At 43.6% G+C, this 17,066-nt stretch overlaps 3 protein-coding genes across 4 annotated transcripts; 2 read left to right on the forward strand and 1 right to left on the reverse strand.

Moving 5' to 3' along the window:
• Positions 1-1,079: 1,079 nt before the first annotated feature.
• On the forward strand, positions 1,080-10,039 carry LOC133510017 (formimidoyltransferase-cyclodeaminase-like). The gene is given in 15 exon segments (XM_061837671.1): positions 1,080-1,208; positions 2,952-3,135; positions 4,095-4,223; positions 4,308-4,396; positions 4,712-4,891; positions 4,982-5,119; positions 5,849-5,980; positions 6,062-6,123; positions 7,145-7,185; positions 7,188-7,270; positions 7,345-7,506; positions 8,032-8,075; positions 8,157-8,295; positions 8,391-8,486; positions 9,485-10,039. Coding segments are annotated over 15 exon segments (1,620 nt in total). The 5' UTR covers positions 1,080-1,151; the 3' UTR covers positions 9,569-10,039.
• Positions 10,040-10,271: 232 nt separating this feature from the next.
• Positions 10,272-16,963, reverse strand: LOC133510033 (formimidoyltransferase-cyclodeaminase-like). The gene is made up of 5 exons (XM_061837701.1): positions 16,457-16,963; positions 16,237-16,375; positions 16,046-16,141; positions 11,338-11,404; positions 10,272-10,963 (listed from the first exon to the last, which is right to left on the reverse strand). Exons 1-5 carry the CDS (start codon positions 16,486-16,488, stop codon positions 10,941-10,943), a joined length of 357 nt encoding a protein of 118 aa, XP_061693685.1. The 5' UTR covers positions 16,489-16,963; the 3' UTR covers positions 10,272-10,940.
• Positions 13,759-15,633, forward strand: pomca (proopiomelanocortin a). 2 transcript variants are annotated; one of them, XM_061837682.1, is made up of 3 exons: positions 13,759-13,813; positions 14,863-14,983; positions 15,067-15,633. In XM_061837682.1, the coding sequence occupies exons 1-3, from the start codon at positions 13,791-13,793 to the stop codon at positions 15,523-15,525; spliced, it is 603 nt and encodes a 200-aa protein (XP_061693666.1). In that variant the 5' UTR covers positions 13,759-13,790; the 3' UTR covers positions 15,526-15,633. The 2 variants fall into 2 exon arrangements, with proteins under 2 accessions (XP_061693666.1, XP_061693670.1); XM_061837686.1 differs by having other exon boundaries at positions 13,789-13,813; positions 14,866-14,983.
• Positions 16,964-17,066: the final 103 nt, after the last annotated feature.

Consider the following 17,066-nt stretch of genomic DNA (forward strand, 5'->3'; position numbering starts at 1 on the left):
AAAAAAATTACAAAACTGTACTGTGATTACTTTTACTTGTCAGTTACTGTAGAAAAAAAGGAAAGTAGGGTCATATTAAAATCAATGAAGATATGGTACTTTCAAAATTACAAGTACACCTTCAAAACTTGGATAGGAATCCATCCATCCACTTTCTGAGCCGCTTATCCTCACAAGGATTCCAGGGAGTGCCGGAGCCTATCCCAGCTGTCATTGGGCAGGCGGTGGGGTACACCCTGGACCAGTTGTCAGCCAATGGCAAGGCACATCGAGACAGACAGCAGTCACGCTCACAATCACACATAAGGGCAATTTAGAGTCTCCAATTAATGGATGTTTTTGGGATGTGGGAGGAAACCGGAGAGCCCTGAGAAAACCCACGCAGGCACGGGGAGAACATGCCAACTCCACACAGGCATTCGACATCCCCTCAGCTGGGAACCCGAAGCGATTGGCCGCTTTCCTTACCCTGTTGCCACACCATCCCTCCGTGCATTCCCAATACCACTTCCCCTGTTCAGAGTCACGGGGCGCCAAAGCCTATTCAAGTGAATTTTCGAGCAAAAGGTGGATTACACTCAAATTCACAGAGTCACCGAGGGGGAATTAAACCTCCACCGCCTCCCACCAAAGTCAGTCGACACATGCACACACATATTCATCCTTTCCTGTATTAATACACAGAAGTTGAAAGGATTGCTGTCTTCTTATTTCAAAGAGATTTAGTTTATGTTCAACCGAAGGGGCTGACATGACCTTTGACCTCCCACAAATGATTTATTTTTTTTTTTCTCTGTTTGCAGATTTCAGTTTTTAAAAAGAGACATGAGAGCCTGAGCTTTGCATCTTGGTTCCTGTGGAAGAATGACATTGTTTCCGATCTTTTCAGTCATGAAGTGAAGTTAGTCAAGTTGAAGTTACTTATTGTGAGCAGTTGAATGAACTTTGATCAGACAGTTTACCGATTGATTGAACATTTAGCACTGCCTGGTTGCAGTGCATCTACTCGCTTGCAGGCGCACGCTCTGCTGTGTATACAACATTTGCAATGACCCACTGTTAATGATTCAGCTGAGCGTGTGTGTTATGTGTGTTTCAGGAGAGAGAACACGGGTATCCGTCCAGTTGTGGACAGAGGTCAGTGTGAAGACATGGCGGCTCAGTTGGTGGAATGTGTCCCCAATTTCTCAGAGGGCAAAAACCAAGAGGTTAGTGCTTTCCTGTCATTCTGCAATTCTCTGTCGCTTTGGCGGCTTCCTTCCATTCTGCCCACACAGAGTGACTTCACGTTTATGTCTCTCCACTTTCCACTTTGGCTCTGCTGATCTGTAGATCTTCATTCTTATTATACAGCCTTCTACATTGGAGCTCGACAATGGCGCACAAAAAAAAAAAAAAAAAACACTACTTGGCAACCCACAACTAAGCAGCTCATCGACACTCAATCACACATAAACAACTCACTGTAAAAACTACATTTCCAGGAAACAGTATTTTGAGATATCTTATTAATAACTGTATTATTATTATTATCATTGTTATTTTTATTGTAGCATAAACAGCATGGTGTGTTTGTCAAAGCAAAAGTGGATTGCTCATGGCTGCTGTAACTATCACCGTGCAAAGAGAAACAAACGAGCATTGCAGGACATCTATCCATCCATTTTCTTTGCCGCTTATCCTCACGACGGTCGCGGGGAGCGCTGGAGCCTATCTCAGCTGTCAACAGGCAGGAGGCGGGGTAAACCCTAAACTGGTTGCCAGCCAATCGCAGGGCACAAAGAGACAAACAGTCGCACACCTAGGGGCAATTTAGAGTGTCCGATTATTGTTGCGTGTTTTTGGGATATGGGAGGAAACCGGAGTGCCCGGAGAAAACCCACGCAGGCACGGGTAGAACATGGAAACCCCACACAGGCGGGGCCGGGATTGAACCCGGGTCCTCAGAACTGTGAGGCCAACATTTTACCAGCTGATCCACTGTGCCGCCCAATGCAGGAAAAGTGTCTGGTGATTTAGGAGGCTCTTCGCAATAATTCAACTCCACTTGTGTTTTAAACAACAAAGACTTTCCATGTTTTGTTTTTTACCTACAGGTACATATGAAATGATTAACTATTATTGTAAAATACGAACAGTTCATACTGAAGTACATAGGTGTCAATCCCAAGGACCGGGGGCCAGTTCTGGCCCGGCAGATAATTTTACGTGGCCCGTGAAGGCAAATCATGTGTGCTAACTTCCCTGATTCTTGCAAAAAATCCGTACCAAAATGTCAAATATCGTGTATAAATATGATGAAGTGATTCAAGATTTTTATGGTTTCACAGTTATAACGTCCCTCTGAGAGTAACCATAACTGCAAGGTCGCCCGTGACAAAAATTACTTTTGACACCCTTGCTGTAGTGGTACGGGTGGATCTTGGTTTGAACCCAAAAATGTTCAATATTGTGAAAGCTGATGTGATACAAAGTGGCATTTTTGATTGGCTGCTACTTCTGTGACAGTGTTCACCTACTATTAAAATTTTAAATCACATCAAAACCAGTGGTTGACTGCCGGCCGCTCTTGGAAACCAGTGGCACAACACCACATGCGGCGCGAAAGTTCGGTTTTTATGACTGGTATGCGGTGGGCCTTGCTTACAAGTTATCGACTTATCTCGTAGGCATCAGGCATTATCTTTCAACAATATTCCATATTCTCCCTGCTCTATCAAATCAGCAATTAAAACATCTGGAGTTTAATTTGCTTACTACTCTACTCCTCCTTGTCTACTTCTTCTGTCACCCTAATGAGTGTTAAAATTATTTTGGGGGTTGTGTGGTCTTTTAAAAAAAAAAAAATTCTCCCTTGTAAGTGATCCGTTGGTCCAAAAAGTTTGACTACCTCTGGCTTAAGCGATATAGAAAACTGATGGCTGGAATTTGACCCCATTGTCACCTGTCAGGTTATTGATGCCATCTCAGCAGCCATTAGAAGCACACCCGGGTGTACCCTGCTGGACGTGGACCCAGGAGCGTCCACCAACCGCACCGTGTACACATTTGTGGGCCCTCCTGAAGCTGTGGTGGAAGGAGCGCTGAATGCCGCCCGTCAGGCATTCAGTCTCATTGACATGAGCCGCCACTCGGGTAAGTCCACAATGCGGCTGGATACTATCTGCAAAAACAACAACGCTGCATTCTTCTTGTCCCGTTAGAGGTCGCCACAGCGTGTCATCTTTTTCAATCTAAGCCTATCTCGTGCGTCTTCCTCTCTCACACCGACTGTCCTCATGTCCTCCCTCACAACATCCATCAACCTTTTCTTTGGTCTTCCTCTGGCTCTTTTGCCCGGCAGCTCCATCCTCAGCACCCTTCTACCAATATACTCACTCTCTCGCCTCTGGACATGTCTAAACCATCGAAGTCTGCTCTCTCGAATCTTGTCTCCAAAACATCCAACTTTGGCTCTCCCTGTAATGAGCTCATTACTAATCCTATCCAACCCGCTCACTACGAGCGAAAACCTCAACATCTTCATTTCTGCTACCTCCAGTTCTGCTTCCTGTTGTTTCTTTCGTGCCACCATCTCTAATCCGTACATCATGGCTGGCTTTGCCCTTCATCCTAGCAGAGACTCTTGTGTCACATAACACACCAGACACCTTTCGCCAGCTGTTCCAACCTGCTTGGACCCGTTTCTTCACTTCCTGACCACACTCTCCATTGCTCTGTATTGTTGACCCCAAGTATTCGAAGTCATCCACCCTCGCTATCTCTTCTCCCTTGGAGCCTCACACTTCCCCCTCCTCCCCTCTCACTCCAGCACATATATTCTGTTTTACTTTGGCTAATCTTCATTCATCTCCTTTCCAGTGCATGCCTCCATCTTTCTAGTTGTTCCTCCACCTGCTCCCTGCTTTCACTGCATATCACAATATCATCTGCAAACATCATGGTCCAAGGGGATTCCAGTCTAACCTCATCTGGCAGCCTATCCGTTACCACAGCAAACAGGAAGGGGCTAAGCTTGACTTTGAAACAACCAGAGGGCCCAAACCCAAGGAATTGAATTGAAAAAAAAAAATATGCACATACTGTATGTGCAGGTGAGCACCCTCGTATGGGGGCGCTGGATGTCTGTCCTTTCATTCCTGTCCAGAACGTCAGTATGGAGGACTGTGTCCGCTGCGCCAATGTCTTTGGACAGAGACTGGCGGATATGCTGCATGTGCCAGGTTGGATGCCAATTTATTTTCCAAAAGAAAACCCAAAAATTCAAAGTCTTAAAGAAAAAAAATTGACAAGCTCTGTCTCGTTAGTGTTCCTTTACGGCGAAGCAGCGCGGAGCGAGGCACGGAGGAGTCTTCCATCAGTGCGAACCGGCGAGTACGAAGCTTTAGTTGACAAGGTACGATCTTGCAACCAGGTTAGGCATCTTCTTTTCACCACGGACAGTGTTCTGCTCCTCTGTACGCCGTTTCTTCTGCTGCGTGTCTATTTTGTGGAACAATTGTGCCATTTGTCACCTCTTGATGACGTATAGGTGGGATAAGCACGACGAGTGTCTGTACAGCACTCGCATCTGATAAATATCCAATTTAGACAGTATCAAAGCGGCCTTGGTCAATAAGAAAACAAATGTATTGCTCACATTGACATGAAAATCTCTGATATATCTGAGAATCTAATTGTCCTGAAAACAATATTTTCCCATACCATCTAGCTGAAACAGAAGGAGTGGGCTCCAGACTTCGGCCCCGGCACTTTTGTCCCATCATGGGGTGCCACGGTGACAGGAGCTCGTAAGTTCCTCATCGCCTACAACGTCAACTTGATTGGCACCAAGGAGCAGGCACATCGCATTGCGCTGAATATAAGGGAGCAGGGCCGAGGAAAAGACCAGGTGTTAATAATATTTAACTGTCGTCACGTGTCAGATGTCATTTTTCACGAATTCTCAGTGACTGGACGTGTGTGTTTGGCTACATCTCAGCCGGGGTTGTTGAAAAAGGTGCAAGCCATCGGCTGGTACTTAGACGAGGCCAGTATCGCTCAGGTCTCCACCAACATCCTGGATTATGAGCAGACGCCCCTCCACCGTGTCTATGAGGAGATCTGCAAGGATGCAGAGGTCAGAAGTCACTCATAGAGTTGAGGTCAGAAGTTTCCATTCTCAAAATGGATATAAGGTCTTCTTTATTTGGAGCTTTTACTTAACTTTACTTACAATTTGTTTTCCATGGCAGAAAGATAACAAGTAATTCTTGTAGTAAGAATTGGGTGCAGATTTTTATTTGGGTCTACTTATTTTTTGTTGCAAAATATCGTGTTATACCGTAACTTGGCTTTTTTGAATGGCCATCACATCTGCAATGTTACGACACTGTTCACCTGGGATATATTTTTGGAACCGCAGCAAAACCTTTTGCTGACAGTCGCCCAATCATGAACATTAGTTACAGAACCGTGACCAGTCCCCCACAGTTTAGTCATGTTTTATGGCGTCACTCTATGTGTGGCAAGCCTTGCGATAGGAATTTAATCCGAAGATCACTGTCTGGGTCTTCTTCCAGACCATGGCCACGTAATGACACAACCAAACAACTACTAGTTGTTTTTGGAATCTGCAGCCATTTAGAAATGCCTCGAAAAGACTTACTTACCTAATTTATTGCATATGAATCTGCCATTCCTCCTAAATCCTCCAATTGTTCTGGTTATCGGTCAACAAACCTCATTATGTCATCATGTCTACGTCAGATACTCAAACTTTGCCTATATAAATACGGTCTACTGTGCACGTTATATGAGGTATGTGAGCTTGAGTGACTTCTGCTGACAATGTGCATTAAAATTTCAGGACCTGAAGCTGCCCATCGTTGGCTCTCAGATTGTCGGTTTGATCCCTCTAAAAGCTCTCCTGGATGCTGCAGACTTCTACATTGCCAAAGAAGAACTCTTCATCGTGGAAGAGGAACATAAATTGCGACTGGTGATGAGAGATTGACTTCAAGAGTTCTGTCATATGGCCCCTGTAGGACTCTAACCTTTTAAGCCTCATCTGTGTGGTCAGGTGATCAGCAAGCTGGGCCTCGACTCATTGGGTCCATTCAAAGCAAAGGAGCGAATAATTGAGTGAGTTCGATTCAAATGTCTGAGGTTTGTGAGACTGGTAAAAGATGTACAGATGCAACTCCTTTATTTAAAAACAAAAGTATTGACTAAAATGTACCTGGGTTGTTGTTGCAACTTTCGCTTTGAGTCATCAGAGGATGACACAGGTAGTCACTCGCACGATTTGTTTGGCACAGTCTGTACAGAATTCAAAAGTAAAAAATATGTTTTTGCGTCAACTGGACACAATCCCTGTTTTGATAACACGGTAATGCAACAAATAATTTCTGTACAAACAAAATAGTTTTCGTGACTTTGCAGTGTGCTCACAAAAAAAATGTTAAATTAGCAGATAATAAAAATGGAAAAACATGTAAAAATAAAACACTGTACCTGTATGTTTCTTCAGATGAAATGGATTTTTATCATCAGAAGATGGTCATTTTTACACTTGCGCAAGACACACATACAATCATGCTCATCATTAATGCCACTGCTTCCTTTTTTAAAAAAATACATAATCTGTATAATATATCAGAAATAAATGCAAATGGGCGGCACAGTAGCCAACTGCTTAACACTTCTGCCTCACAGTTCTGAGGACCAAAGTTCAAATCCCAGCACCACAAATGTAGTTTGCATGTTCTACCCGTGCCTGTGTGGGTCCTGGCACTGCATTTTCCTCTCACATCCAAAAACATGCATTAATTCAAAATTATAAATTGCCCATAGGTTTGAATGTGCGTGTGAATGGTCATTTGTTTCTATGTGCCCTGTGATTGGCTGGCAACTAGATCAGGGTGTACCCTGCCTCCTGCCCGTTGACAGCGAGATAGGCTCCAGAACTCCCACGACCCTTGTGAGGATAAGCAGCCGAGAAAATACTTCTAGCCTCGCTCTTCCACCTTCTCTCTGAGATGTGTGTGCATTCACAGGAAACAACAAGGCGTTCTCATGTGCCAATGCCTATCAAAGGCAAGATTTATTTTCAAAGTGTCCAGTAGTAAAGTATTTGCACTTTGTTCTGTTCCACCACCAACAGATACATGGTGAGGTCGCAGGACGATGGCCGCCTGGTGTCTCTCCTCTGCAGCAGTTCATTCGTAGCGTCGGCGCTCGGACGGCTGCCCCTGGTGGAGGCTCGGTCTCTGCCGCCGTAGCTGCTCTGGTAGCATTTGCAAATGACAAGAAATTGCCGCCATGCTAGTTTTTGTCATGGCGGTGAAACTGTTTGTGCGTCAGGGAGCGGCTCTGGGCGCCATGGTGGGCCAGATGACGTACGGCAAGAGGCAGTTTGAGGCTGTGGACGGCATTATGAGGAGACTGATTCCTCCGTTTCATCACGCCATGAACGAGCTGCTAGACATGGTGGACAGTGACTCATCTGCCTTCAACAGCTACATGGTGTCACTTTTTCAGTCTGATTTCTTGTTGCAGTGGTGTCTTGAAATAAAGGACAAGTGACCCAACTTATTATTGCTTTGACATGCGTGCAAAAATTCGCAATAGTGTATGGCGGCAGTGAACGAAACTCAACTCACTTCATAACAATCGGTAGTTTGGCAAACAGTAGACAGTTTTCTAAAGAACACCCTTCAAGCTGTGTAACCCCCTCCAGCTAAAGTTGACAAACTAATCATGTTAAGTCCAATATGATACAGGGTATTTTCCTTCTTGAAAAACATACGGCCAAATGCTTTTACTGTTTTTTAGGGCGGCTGGAACAGATTAAAGCAATTTCCATTAATTTCAAAGGGGAAAGTTGATCTGAGACCCAGTTGTTTTGAGTTACAAGCATGGTCGTGGAAAAAAATTAAGCTCATATCTCAAAACACCACTGTATTTCTTCAGTTTGCTGTTTTTACAATCCAGTGATCTGTCGGAGCACCTCTCGTTTTGTTCATCATATCAACTCTGTTTTGACTCTAGGCAGCGCTGAAGATGCCCAAAACTACTAAGGAGGAAGTAAAACGGTACAAACACTTCACAGACCATGTTTGTGTGACAGCAGAATGGAAAGTTTGAATTTGGATTTGTTTGTTACGTCCCGGTAGGCGTGAGGCAGCCTTGCAGGAGGGGCTGAAGCGAGCGGTGGGTGTCCCGTTGGCTTTGGCCGAGAGGGTCAGCGCCCTCTGGCCACCACTTAAAGAACTGGTCTTATACGGGAACGTCGGCTGTAAATCAGATATTCAGGTGTGGACCAATCGGCAGAACATTTTGTCTTGTTTTATCGTGATATGTTTGTGGTGGAAGCACCTTGCCGTGGTTATTGTCTGTGTGGCTTGCAGGTTGCAGTGAAAGCGTTGGAGACGGCAGTTTTCGGGGCCTACTACAACGTGATCATCAACCTTCAAGACATCACAGATGATAGTTACAAGATGGCGGTACGTATCTTTGTCATTTCAATAAATGTCAATAGACCTGTTCACAATTACACTACACGTACTTCCAGGTGGCAAAAGAGAGAGCGTTCGCCGATGGCACTACTAGTAAACATTGCATTAAATCTTGTACAGTATCTCCAAACTATCCCCACAAAGTTGCGATGTCCAAAATTATACCTGCTGAGTTCCAGTGTAAGGAACTCTGAATACTTTAGCTTTCCAAGAGATTTGGAACTCTCTTCTTCTAGTGTGGTTGTCTTTAAAAATAATAATAATAACTCAATGTTGCAATTTATGTCTAACTGATTTTCATTGTTCCCGTGACAACAAAGTTTGACCATATTACAATTGGTTAGCTCTGTATATTTTTCAAAAACAATATAGAGTGCTGATTGGCTGGCAACCAGTTGAGAGTGTACCCCACCTCCTGCCCGTTGACAGCCAGAATAGGCTCCAGCACTCCCCGCGATCCTTGTGAGAATAAGCGGCTAAGGAAATGGATAGATTGTAGAGTGCTATTTTTTCTTATTAAAAAAAAAATACCTTTTTTTGGGGGGGATCCGAAACAAATAATTGGTGGTTCTTTTCATTTTATTGGGAAAAGATGATTTTCAGTTTTGATTTATGAATGTGGTCCGCAAATGAGCCCTGCGATTGGCTGGCAACCAGCCCAGGCTGTACCCTCCCTCTTGTCTGATGATAGCTGTGACCCTCGTGAGGATAGGCGGCTCAGAAAATGGATGGATGGATGGATGGATGGATGGATGGACGGATGGATGCGGTCAACAAATTAAACTAAAATTAAACTTGAAGCACATCAACTTCATTTTAAGGAAATGTTTTTGGTTATATCTGGCCTCACAATCCCACAAAAAAACCCATCACATTTCTGCCATCTGGAAATACCTTGGCTCCTCTTGTTTATAAATATTATGAGCTCGTATGAAATTTTTGCCAAAGGTTTTGTCACATGGTTGCCTGATTCCCGATCCCCGCAGACGCAGTCCAGAGTGTCAGCATTGTTACAGGAAGCGAAAAGCTGCGCGACCACCATCCTTGACGCTGCCGACAAGCGAACCTAAGCCTATTTGCCTGATTCACATGAAAAAATGTATTGAGGAAATCCAATAAAACCTTGTGCGGGCAGATAGTGGCTGAGAAGTTTGATCAGCAGTCATTAAAAAAATCTTTGCTTTAGGTCACTTTGTCTAAAAGCCATTACCTCGTTTGCTTCCCACATGTTTTATTTTTATCCGAGATGTTCAAGGCTGTGGCAACTTTTAATGGTGGTTTTTTGGAAAAATAGACGCATGGTCTTTAAAAGAACCAAGAAAGTTTCTCAATGGTTGAAATGCATGTTACATACAGTTCAGGTCCATCAAGCATTCACTCTCGTTTGGACACTGACAGTTTTTGATCTTGCTGTGATATCGAAGAAAGCATCTTGTTTCACACAATCAGAACCTAATGACTGAACTTGTTAAACTAGTTGAGGATAGATTTCCAATACAACAATAAAGATTATCTTAATTAAGATTTAATTTAAAAGGTTTCATAAAATTATGTAATATATTTTGGGAATTTAAGTCACCTTTCAATTGGCTAAGCTCCAGCACATCCATACCCAAGTGAGGATAAGCAGTGTAGAATATGGATAGATCGATCAAATTCAAGTAATTGTATTCCACACTTACTTTTATATATTCATCCAGCCATTTTCTTTGCCGCTTATCCTCACGAGGGGCGCGGGAGTGCTGGAGCCTATCCCAACGGCCGGCCTTACAATCACACCTAGGGGCAATTTAGAGTGTCCAATTTATGTTGCATGTTTTTGGGACGTGGGAGGAAACCAGAGTCCCCGGAGGAGAACATGCAAACTCCACAGCAGCGGGGCTGGAATCGAACTCGGGACCTCAGAACTGTGAGGCCAACGCTTTCCAGCTGACACTCTTGACAAACAGATAAGAGTAAAAAGTTAGTGACTAACTTGGCATGTGACAGCTGCTTGACTGGAAGCATGGAAGAGCACAGAAGATGACAAAAATGGATGCTCAAAGAAACCATTCCTTCTGGAGAAAGTGCGATTGTTATTGTTAATATTCACAACAAGGTGCAAACCGCTGATAACATTTCAACGCCTGTGAAATGAATTCAGGGATTTGCTTATGGTTTGCATTATGAGTGTATGGATTTTGTGTCAACAACAGTATCAAAATCATCTTTACAGTTCTATTTAATGCTGACCTGGGGTGGCTAATTGTCAACAGGGTGGAGTGGGTGGAAGGTGGGATGGTAGCCATCGATGAGGACTGAACCAGCTGATATTAATTTGGAATGTCAAGGGGTTGGATTTCGGTTTTAATTATTGAAAGATTTTAGCTGCTGTTTTGGCTTGCCGTGCATTTTTGCACCACTCATTCTTCATATGTTCAATACTTTTCTCCAGCGTATGGGTCACTCTGGTTGTCCCCAATCATCTGTTGAAATCTTCACGTTAATAACACCTTTGGAAATACATACAGTATAGTGAAGACAAATGTGTTAAATAAATGTTTCAGCCAACGGAGGACACATCAATAATAACTGAATATGGCGGCAAAAGCACATCCTGGACGATATTTACCATAGAAAGACCGAACTATAAGTTGGCAGCATTTGGGAAGAACTCGATATGTGTCATGAAAACCTCATTATAAGGTAAATTATGGTTGAAAACCTGCTGGAAGTGACATGGATGTATTTCATAACATAAGCAATCCAAATCTGATTTTCAACTGACCCCATAACATCTTTGTCATCTGACCTTTAAGGAGCAGACAAGCCCAAGCGTGTCATCTCGGCCCCCCCTTACCCACACAGCAGATGTCGGACAAAATGTGCAAAGCTCTTTCCGGTATAGGAAGGATCCAGCAGCAGGACTACAGGTGGGCAGAGAGGGAAAATGGCAAAACATTACACCGAGCAGACCAGGCATTTGTTGGGCAAGTGATTTGGGAAACGAAACTGAAATACTTTTCTCCTTATGTATTGCAAGGACCATTGTTGCTCCCTGTCACAAAATGATCAGCTCTCTGTATTGTGACATTTACACTCTTTACGGTGGAACTGACTTGAAAACAGGATTGTGGTTGTGTGTGTGTGTGTGTGTGTCTTGACGTCTGCTGAAACCCTGAGACTGACTCACTGAATCTTTGAGGTTCGAACCCAGGTTAAGAATCATCAGCCTAGCATCATTTTTTTTCTACCTTATGCCTCTACAATTGAATACTACATAGATCTCAGTCTTTGCTTACTTTTTCAGCGTTTACAGTGCCTCGTGAAAGTATTCGGCCCCTTTGAACTTTTCAACCTTTCGCCACATTTCAGGCTTCAAACATAAAGTTATAAAATAAAAATGTTTTGTCAAGAATCAACAAGTCGGACACAATCATGAAGTGGAAATAAATGTATTTGATATTGCAAGCTTTTTTTTAACAAATAAAAACCTGAAAAGTGGGGTGTGCAATATTATTCGGCCCCATTGCATTAATACTTTGTAGTGTCACCTTTTGCTGCAATTACAGCTGCAAGTCGCTTGGGGTATGTTTCTAGCAGTTTTGAACATCGAGAGACTGAAATTTTTGCCCATTACTTCCATGCAAAACAGCTCGAGCTCAATCAGCTTGGATGGAGAGCGTTTGTGAACGGCAGTCTTCAGCTCTGCCCACAGATTCTCGATTGGATTCAGGTCTGGCTTTGACTTTGCCATTCTAACACCTGGCTACGGTCATTTGTCAACCATTCCATTGTAGATTTGTCTTTATGTTTTGGATCATTGTCCTGTTGGAAGATAAATCTCCGTCCCAGTCTCAGGTCTTTTGCGGACTCCAACAGGTTTTCTTTCAGAATGGTCCTGTATTTGGCTCCATTCATCTTCCCATCAATTTGAACCATCTTCCCTGTCCCTGCTGAAGAAAAGCAGGCCCAAACCATGAAGCTGCCACCACCATGTTTGACAGTGGGGATGGTGTGTTCAGGGTGATGAGCTCTGTTGCTTTTACGTCGTTTTGCATCGTGTCCAAAAAGTTCCATTTTGGTTTCCTCTGACCAGAGGACCTTCTTCCACATGTTTGGTGTATCTCCCAGGTGGGTTGTGGCAAACTTTAAACGAGACTTTTTAATGGCTATCTTTGGGAAATGGCTTTCTTCTTGCCACTCTTCCATAAAAGCCAGATTCGTGGAGTGTACGACTGATTGTTGTCCTATGGACAGAGTCTCCCACCTCAGCTGCGGATCTCTGCAGTTCATCCAGAGTGATCACGGGCCTCTTGGCTGCATCTCAGATCAGTCTTCTCCTTGTTCGAGGTGAAAGTTCAGAGGGACGACCGGGTCTTTTTAGATTTGCAGTGGTCGGATACTCTTTGCGTTTCAATATGATTGCTTGCACAGTGCTCTCTGAGATGTTTAAAGCTTGCATCCAGATCCGGCTTTAAACTTCTCCACAACAGTATATATGTCTCACTTGTTGTTGATTCTGGGAAAAAAAAAAAAAAAAAGATTTTATATCTTTATGTTTGAAGCCTGAAATGTGGCGAAAGGTTGAAGGGGGCCGAATACTTTCACAAGGCACTGTATCTTTAAAGATATATAATGTATTTGAAAGAAATCTCCAACTGTTTTAATGTTCAAAATAAATACTCAAACAAACCAGCCAAAGGTCAAAGCTCATTTTAAGAGGTTAAAAAAAAAGAAGGAAAAAAGAGGTTTTGAGAGAAATGCGTGCGACTTGTAAAATGCACTTCTCGGATGTCGAGAACATTTGGGTTTGAAAGGGAGTTTTAAAATGTCAGTATCAAAATATAGCACAGTCCCAGGTTATGGAGAAGCCTACAGAGCCGTAGAGAATCTTATTGAACGACGCTGAGCCTGCAGACAAAAGGACGCCTGTGCAGCAGGTGTGCAGGCGTGAAACCGTACACCTCGGTTTGCAGGTTAGAATCCCACTGACGACATACCAGCCTGGTGTTAATCTACAGAACCCCGTGTTTGGCATTTGCCACACAACAGAGACTTGTTTTTGTTTTTCCGTAACGTTTTTCCATAAGTTCCGTGATGCAGTGTCACCCATGACTGACGCTTTTGTCACATGGTCAATTAATCAGAAGATATTTTTCAAAGAAAGGCTGGGAGAGAAAAGGTATGAATGCCTGGAGATGATGTCATTCAAATGTGTGTGTGTGTGTGTGCGCGCGCGTATGGCCCTGCCAGGCAGTATAAAAAGTGGGTTGATCCAAGACGATACAAGAACTCAGCGATCATCAGAGAATGAAGATAAAGACAGTTGAGAGGTAAGATTTCCTTTTGATCAATCGCTTTTTATTTTTGTGATAATTTGAGGGCAGCAGTTGTACTGTATTTTAAAAAAATCTCACACAATAACAGATATAAAACAGAGATATGTTTCCGGGCAGCAAGGTGTCTCAGTTGGAAAGCGTTGGCCTTACAGTTCTGAGATCCTGGGTTCAATCCCAGACTCCCCTCTGTGGAGTTTGCATGTTCTCCCCATGCCTGTGTGGGTTTTCTCCGGGCACTGAAAATGGATGAATGAAAGTGTTTCCATTTTAGGAGTTAACTGTGTGCAAGGATTTTGAAAAAGAACTGATAATGTGTAGCTCTCTTACTTTTTTTTTAAATGTATTAAATAATATCCATCCATCCATTTTCTTTGCTGCTTATCCTCACAAGGGTCACAGGGAGTGCTGGAGCCTATCCCAGCTGTCAATGGGCAGGAGGCGGGGTACACCTTGAACTGATTGCCAGCCAATCGCAGGGCACATTGAGACAAACATCCAGATTCACAATCACACTTAGGTGCAATGCAGAGTGTCCAATTAATGTCGCATGTTTTTTGGGATGTGGGAGGAAACCGGAATACCCGGAGAAAACCCACGCCGCCACGGGGAGAACATGCAAACTCCACACAGGCGGGTCTGGGATTGAGCCCGAGACCTCAGAACTGTGAGGCCAACGCTTTACCAGCTTATCCCCCGTGCCGCCTATTAAATAATAGTGATATATCAACATACAAATCCGGTATAACCAATAAATGAATAAATAAAACTGATGAGGACAAAGCAATTGGTTGTGTTAGTTTGAATATTGTGAATATCAGAATCAAATATATTCTCAAATCTGTATTCAGAATTAGGGGTAGGACCTGGTAAGTTTTTTTTTTTTACTTCTTCTTACTCCGATTGAACGATCACTGTTTTTTTCCCCTTTCATCTTGAGTATAGTCATTGTTGTACATGTTCAAACAAGACAATTTAAAAAATGACACATCACTGCTGAGTTGTTATCATGTTTCCTTCGTTTTTGTGTGCTTTTACTTGATTAGCAGGACGATGTGTCCTGTGTGGCTGTTGGTGATCGCGGTTTTCGTGGGCATGGCCAGAGGAGCCGCCAGTCAGTGTTGGGAACATGCGGCCTGTCAGGAGCTGGACTCCACGAGCATGATGGTATAAGAGGACTGAGGCCTCCCCATAGATCATCATGCCTCTGTGCGAGCTAACATATTTGTATTAATGTTACTTCACTTCAGGAGTGTCTGCAGCTCTGTCACACCGACCTCAGTGACCTGAACCCTGACACCGCCCCACTCCATCCTCCCCTTCTGCCCGACTCAGACGCCTCTGCCCCTGCCAAGCGGTCTTACTCCATGGAGCATTTCCGCTGGGGGAAACCCGTAGGCCGAAAACGCCGTCCCATTAAAGTGTACATGTCCAACGATATGGAGGAGGAGTCGAGTGAAGTTTTCCCAGGAGAGCTGAGGCGCGATTTAACCAATGAACTGCCAGCAGGAGGGGAGGAGGATGTGATGGAGGAGGATGGTGTCCAGAAAAAAGGCGATTCCTACAAGATGAAGCACTTTCGCTGGAGCAGCCCCCCTGCCAGTAAACGCTACGGTGGCTTCATGAAGGGGTGGGATGAGACCAAGCAGAGATCCCTGGTCACGCTTCTCAAGAACGTCATCAACAAAGATGGACAGATGCATAAGTAGTGACGTGTGGGTAAAGAGTTCAGTCTTTGACCAGACCATGAAAGTGTGCTTGAACCACTTCTGACTGTAAATACTGATGACATGAAAACAACGCTCTTGCAAACAAAATTGTTTCCGTTTGATCCTTTCCATTTCGTATCGATCCCAAAACTGTGTGAAACACTAAAATGCTCTCACATACACTACTGAAAGACATATACACAAGTACAGTGAAGAAAATGAGCATTTGAACACCCTGCTACATTGCAAGTTCTCCCACTTAGAAATCAAGGGTGGGTCTGAAATTTTCATCGTAGGTGCATATCCACTGTGAGAGAGATCATCTAAAAAGAAACTCAGTGGGTACAATTTTGGACATCGCAACTTTATCGGAATAGTTTGGAGATACAAGATTTAATGCAAGGTTTGTTCACTAGTAGTGCCATCGGCGAACGCTCTCTCTTTTGCCACCTGGAAGTACGTGTAGTGTAATTGTGAACAGGTCTATTGATATTCATTGAAATGACATAAAGATACGTACCGCCATCTTGTAACTATCATCTGTGATGTCTTGAAGGTTGATGATCACGTTGTAGTAGGCCCCGAAAACTGCCGTCTCCAACGCTTTCACTGCAACCTGGAAGCCAGACAGACAATAACCACGGCAAGGTGCTTCCACCACAAACATATCACGATAAAACAAGACAAAATGTTCTGCCGATTGGTCCACACCTGAATATCTGATTTACAGCCGACGTTCCCGTATAAGACCGGTTCTTTAAGTGGTGGCCAGAGGGCGCTGACCCTCTCGGCCAAAGCCAACGGGACACCCACCGCTCGCTTCAGCCCCTCCTGCAAGGCTGCCTCACGCCTACCGGGACGCAACAAACAAATCCAAATTCAAACTTTCCATTCTGCTGTCACACAAACATGGTCTGTGAAGTGTTTGTACCGTTTTACTTCCTCCTTAGTAGTTTTGGGCATCTTCAGCGCTGCCTAGAGTCAAAACAGAGTTGATATGATGAACAAAACGAGAGGTGCTTCGACTGATCACTGGATTGTAAAAACAGCAAACTGAAGAAATGCAGTGGTGTTTTGAGATAGGGTTAGCTTAATTTGTTCCACGACCATGCTCGTAACTCAAAACAACCATATAGTGAAGAAAATAAGTATTTGAAGACCCTACAATGAAAATTTCAGAGCCCTCCATGACTTCTAAGTGGGAGAACTTGCAATATAGCGGGGTGTTCACAGACACTGAGGGGGGTAGGGGGGGTTACAGAATACTGTATTTTTTCCCTTAATTGAAACCTAATTTGAAGTTCACTTGGGTTATATTTTTCTATTTGTGTTTTCATGATCTAGAAAATATGCAAAAATGTATGAATTTGAGAAGGGGGGCAATACTTTTACACAGCACTGCATAATGCAATCTTCCCACATCATACTGAAATGCTGTCACACATGACTAAATGTTATTCTCTCCCACAACTGAAACACCCTTACATGGAGAAATGTTTTCTCAACCTACAAAGCGCTTCATTTAGTTTGGATATTCGTGC

Source organism: Syngnathoides biaculeatus, chromosome 2 (assembly GCF_019802595.1).
Source record: "Syngnathoides biaculeatus isolate LvHL_M chromosome 2, ASM1980259v1, whole genome shotgun sequence".
NCBI lineage: Eukaryota > Metazoa > Chordata > Actinopteri > Syngnathiformes > Syngnathidae > Syngnathoides > Syngnathoides biaculeatus.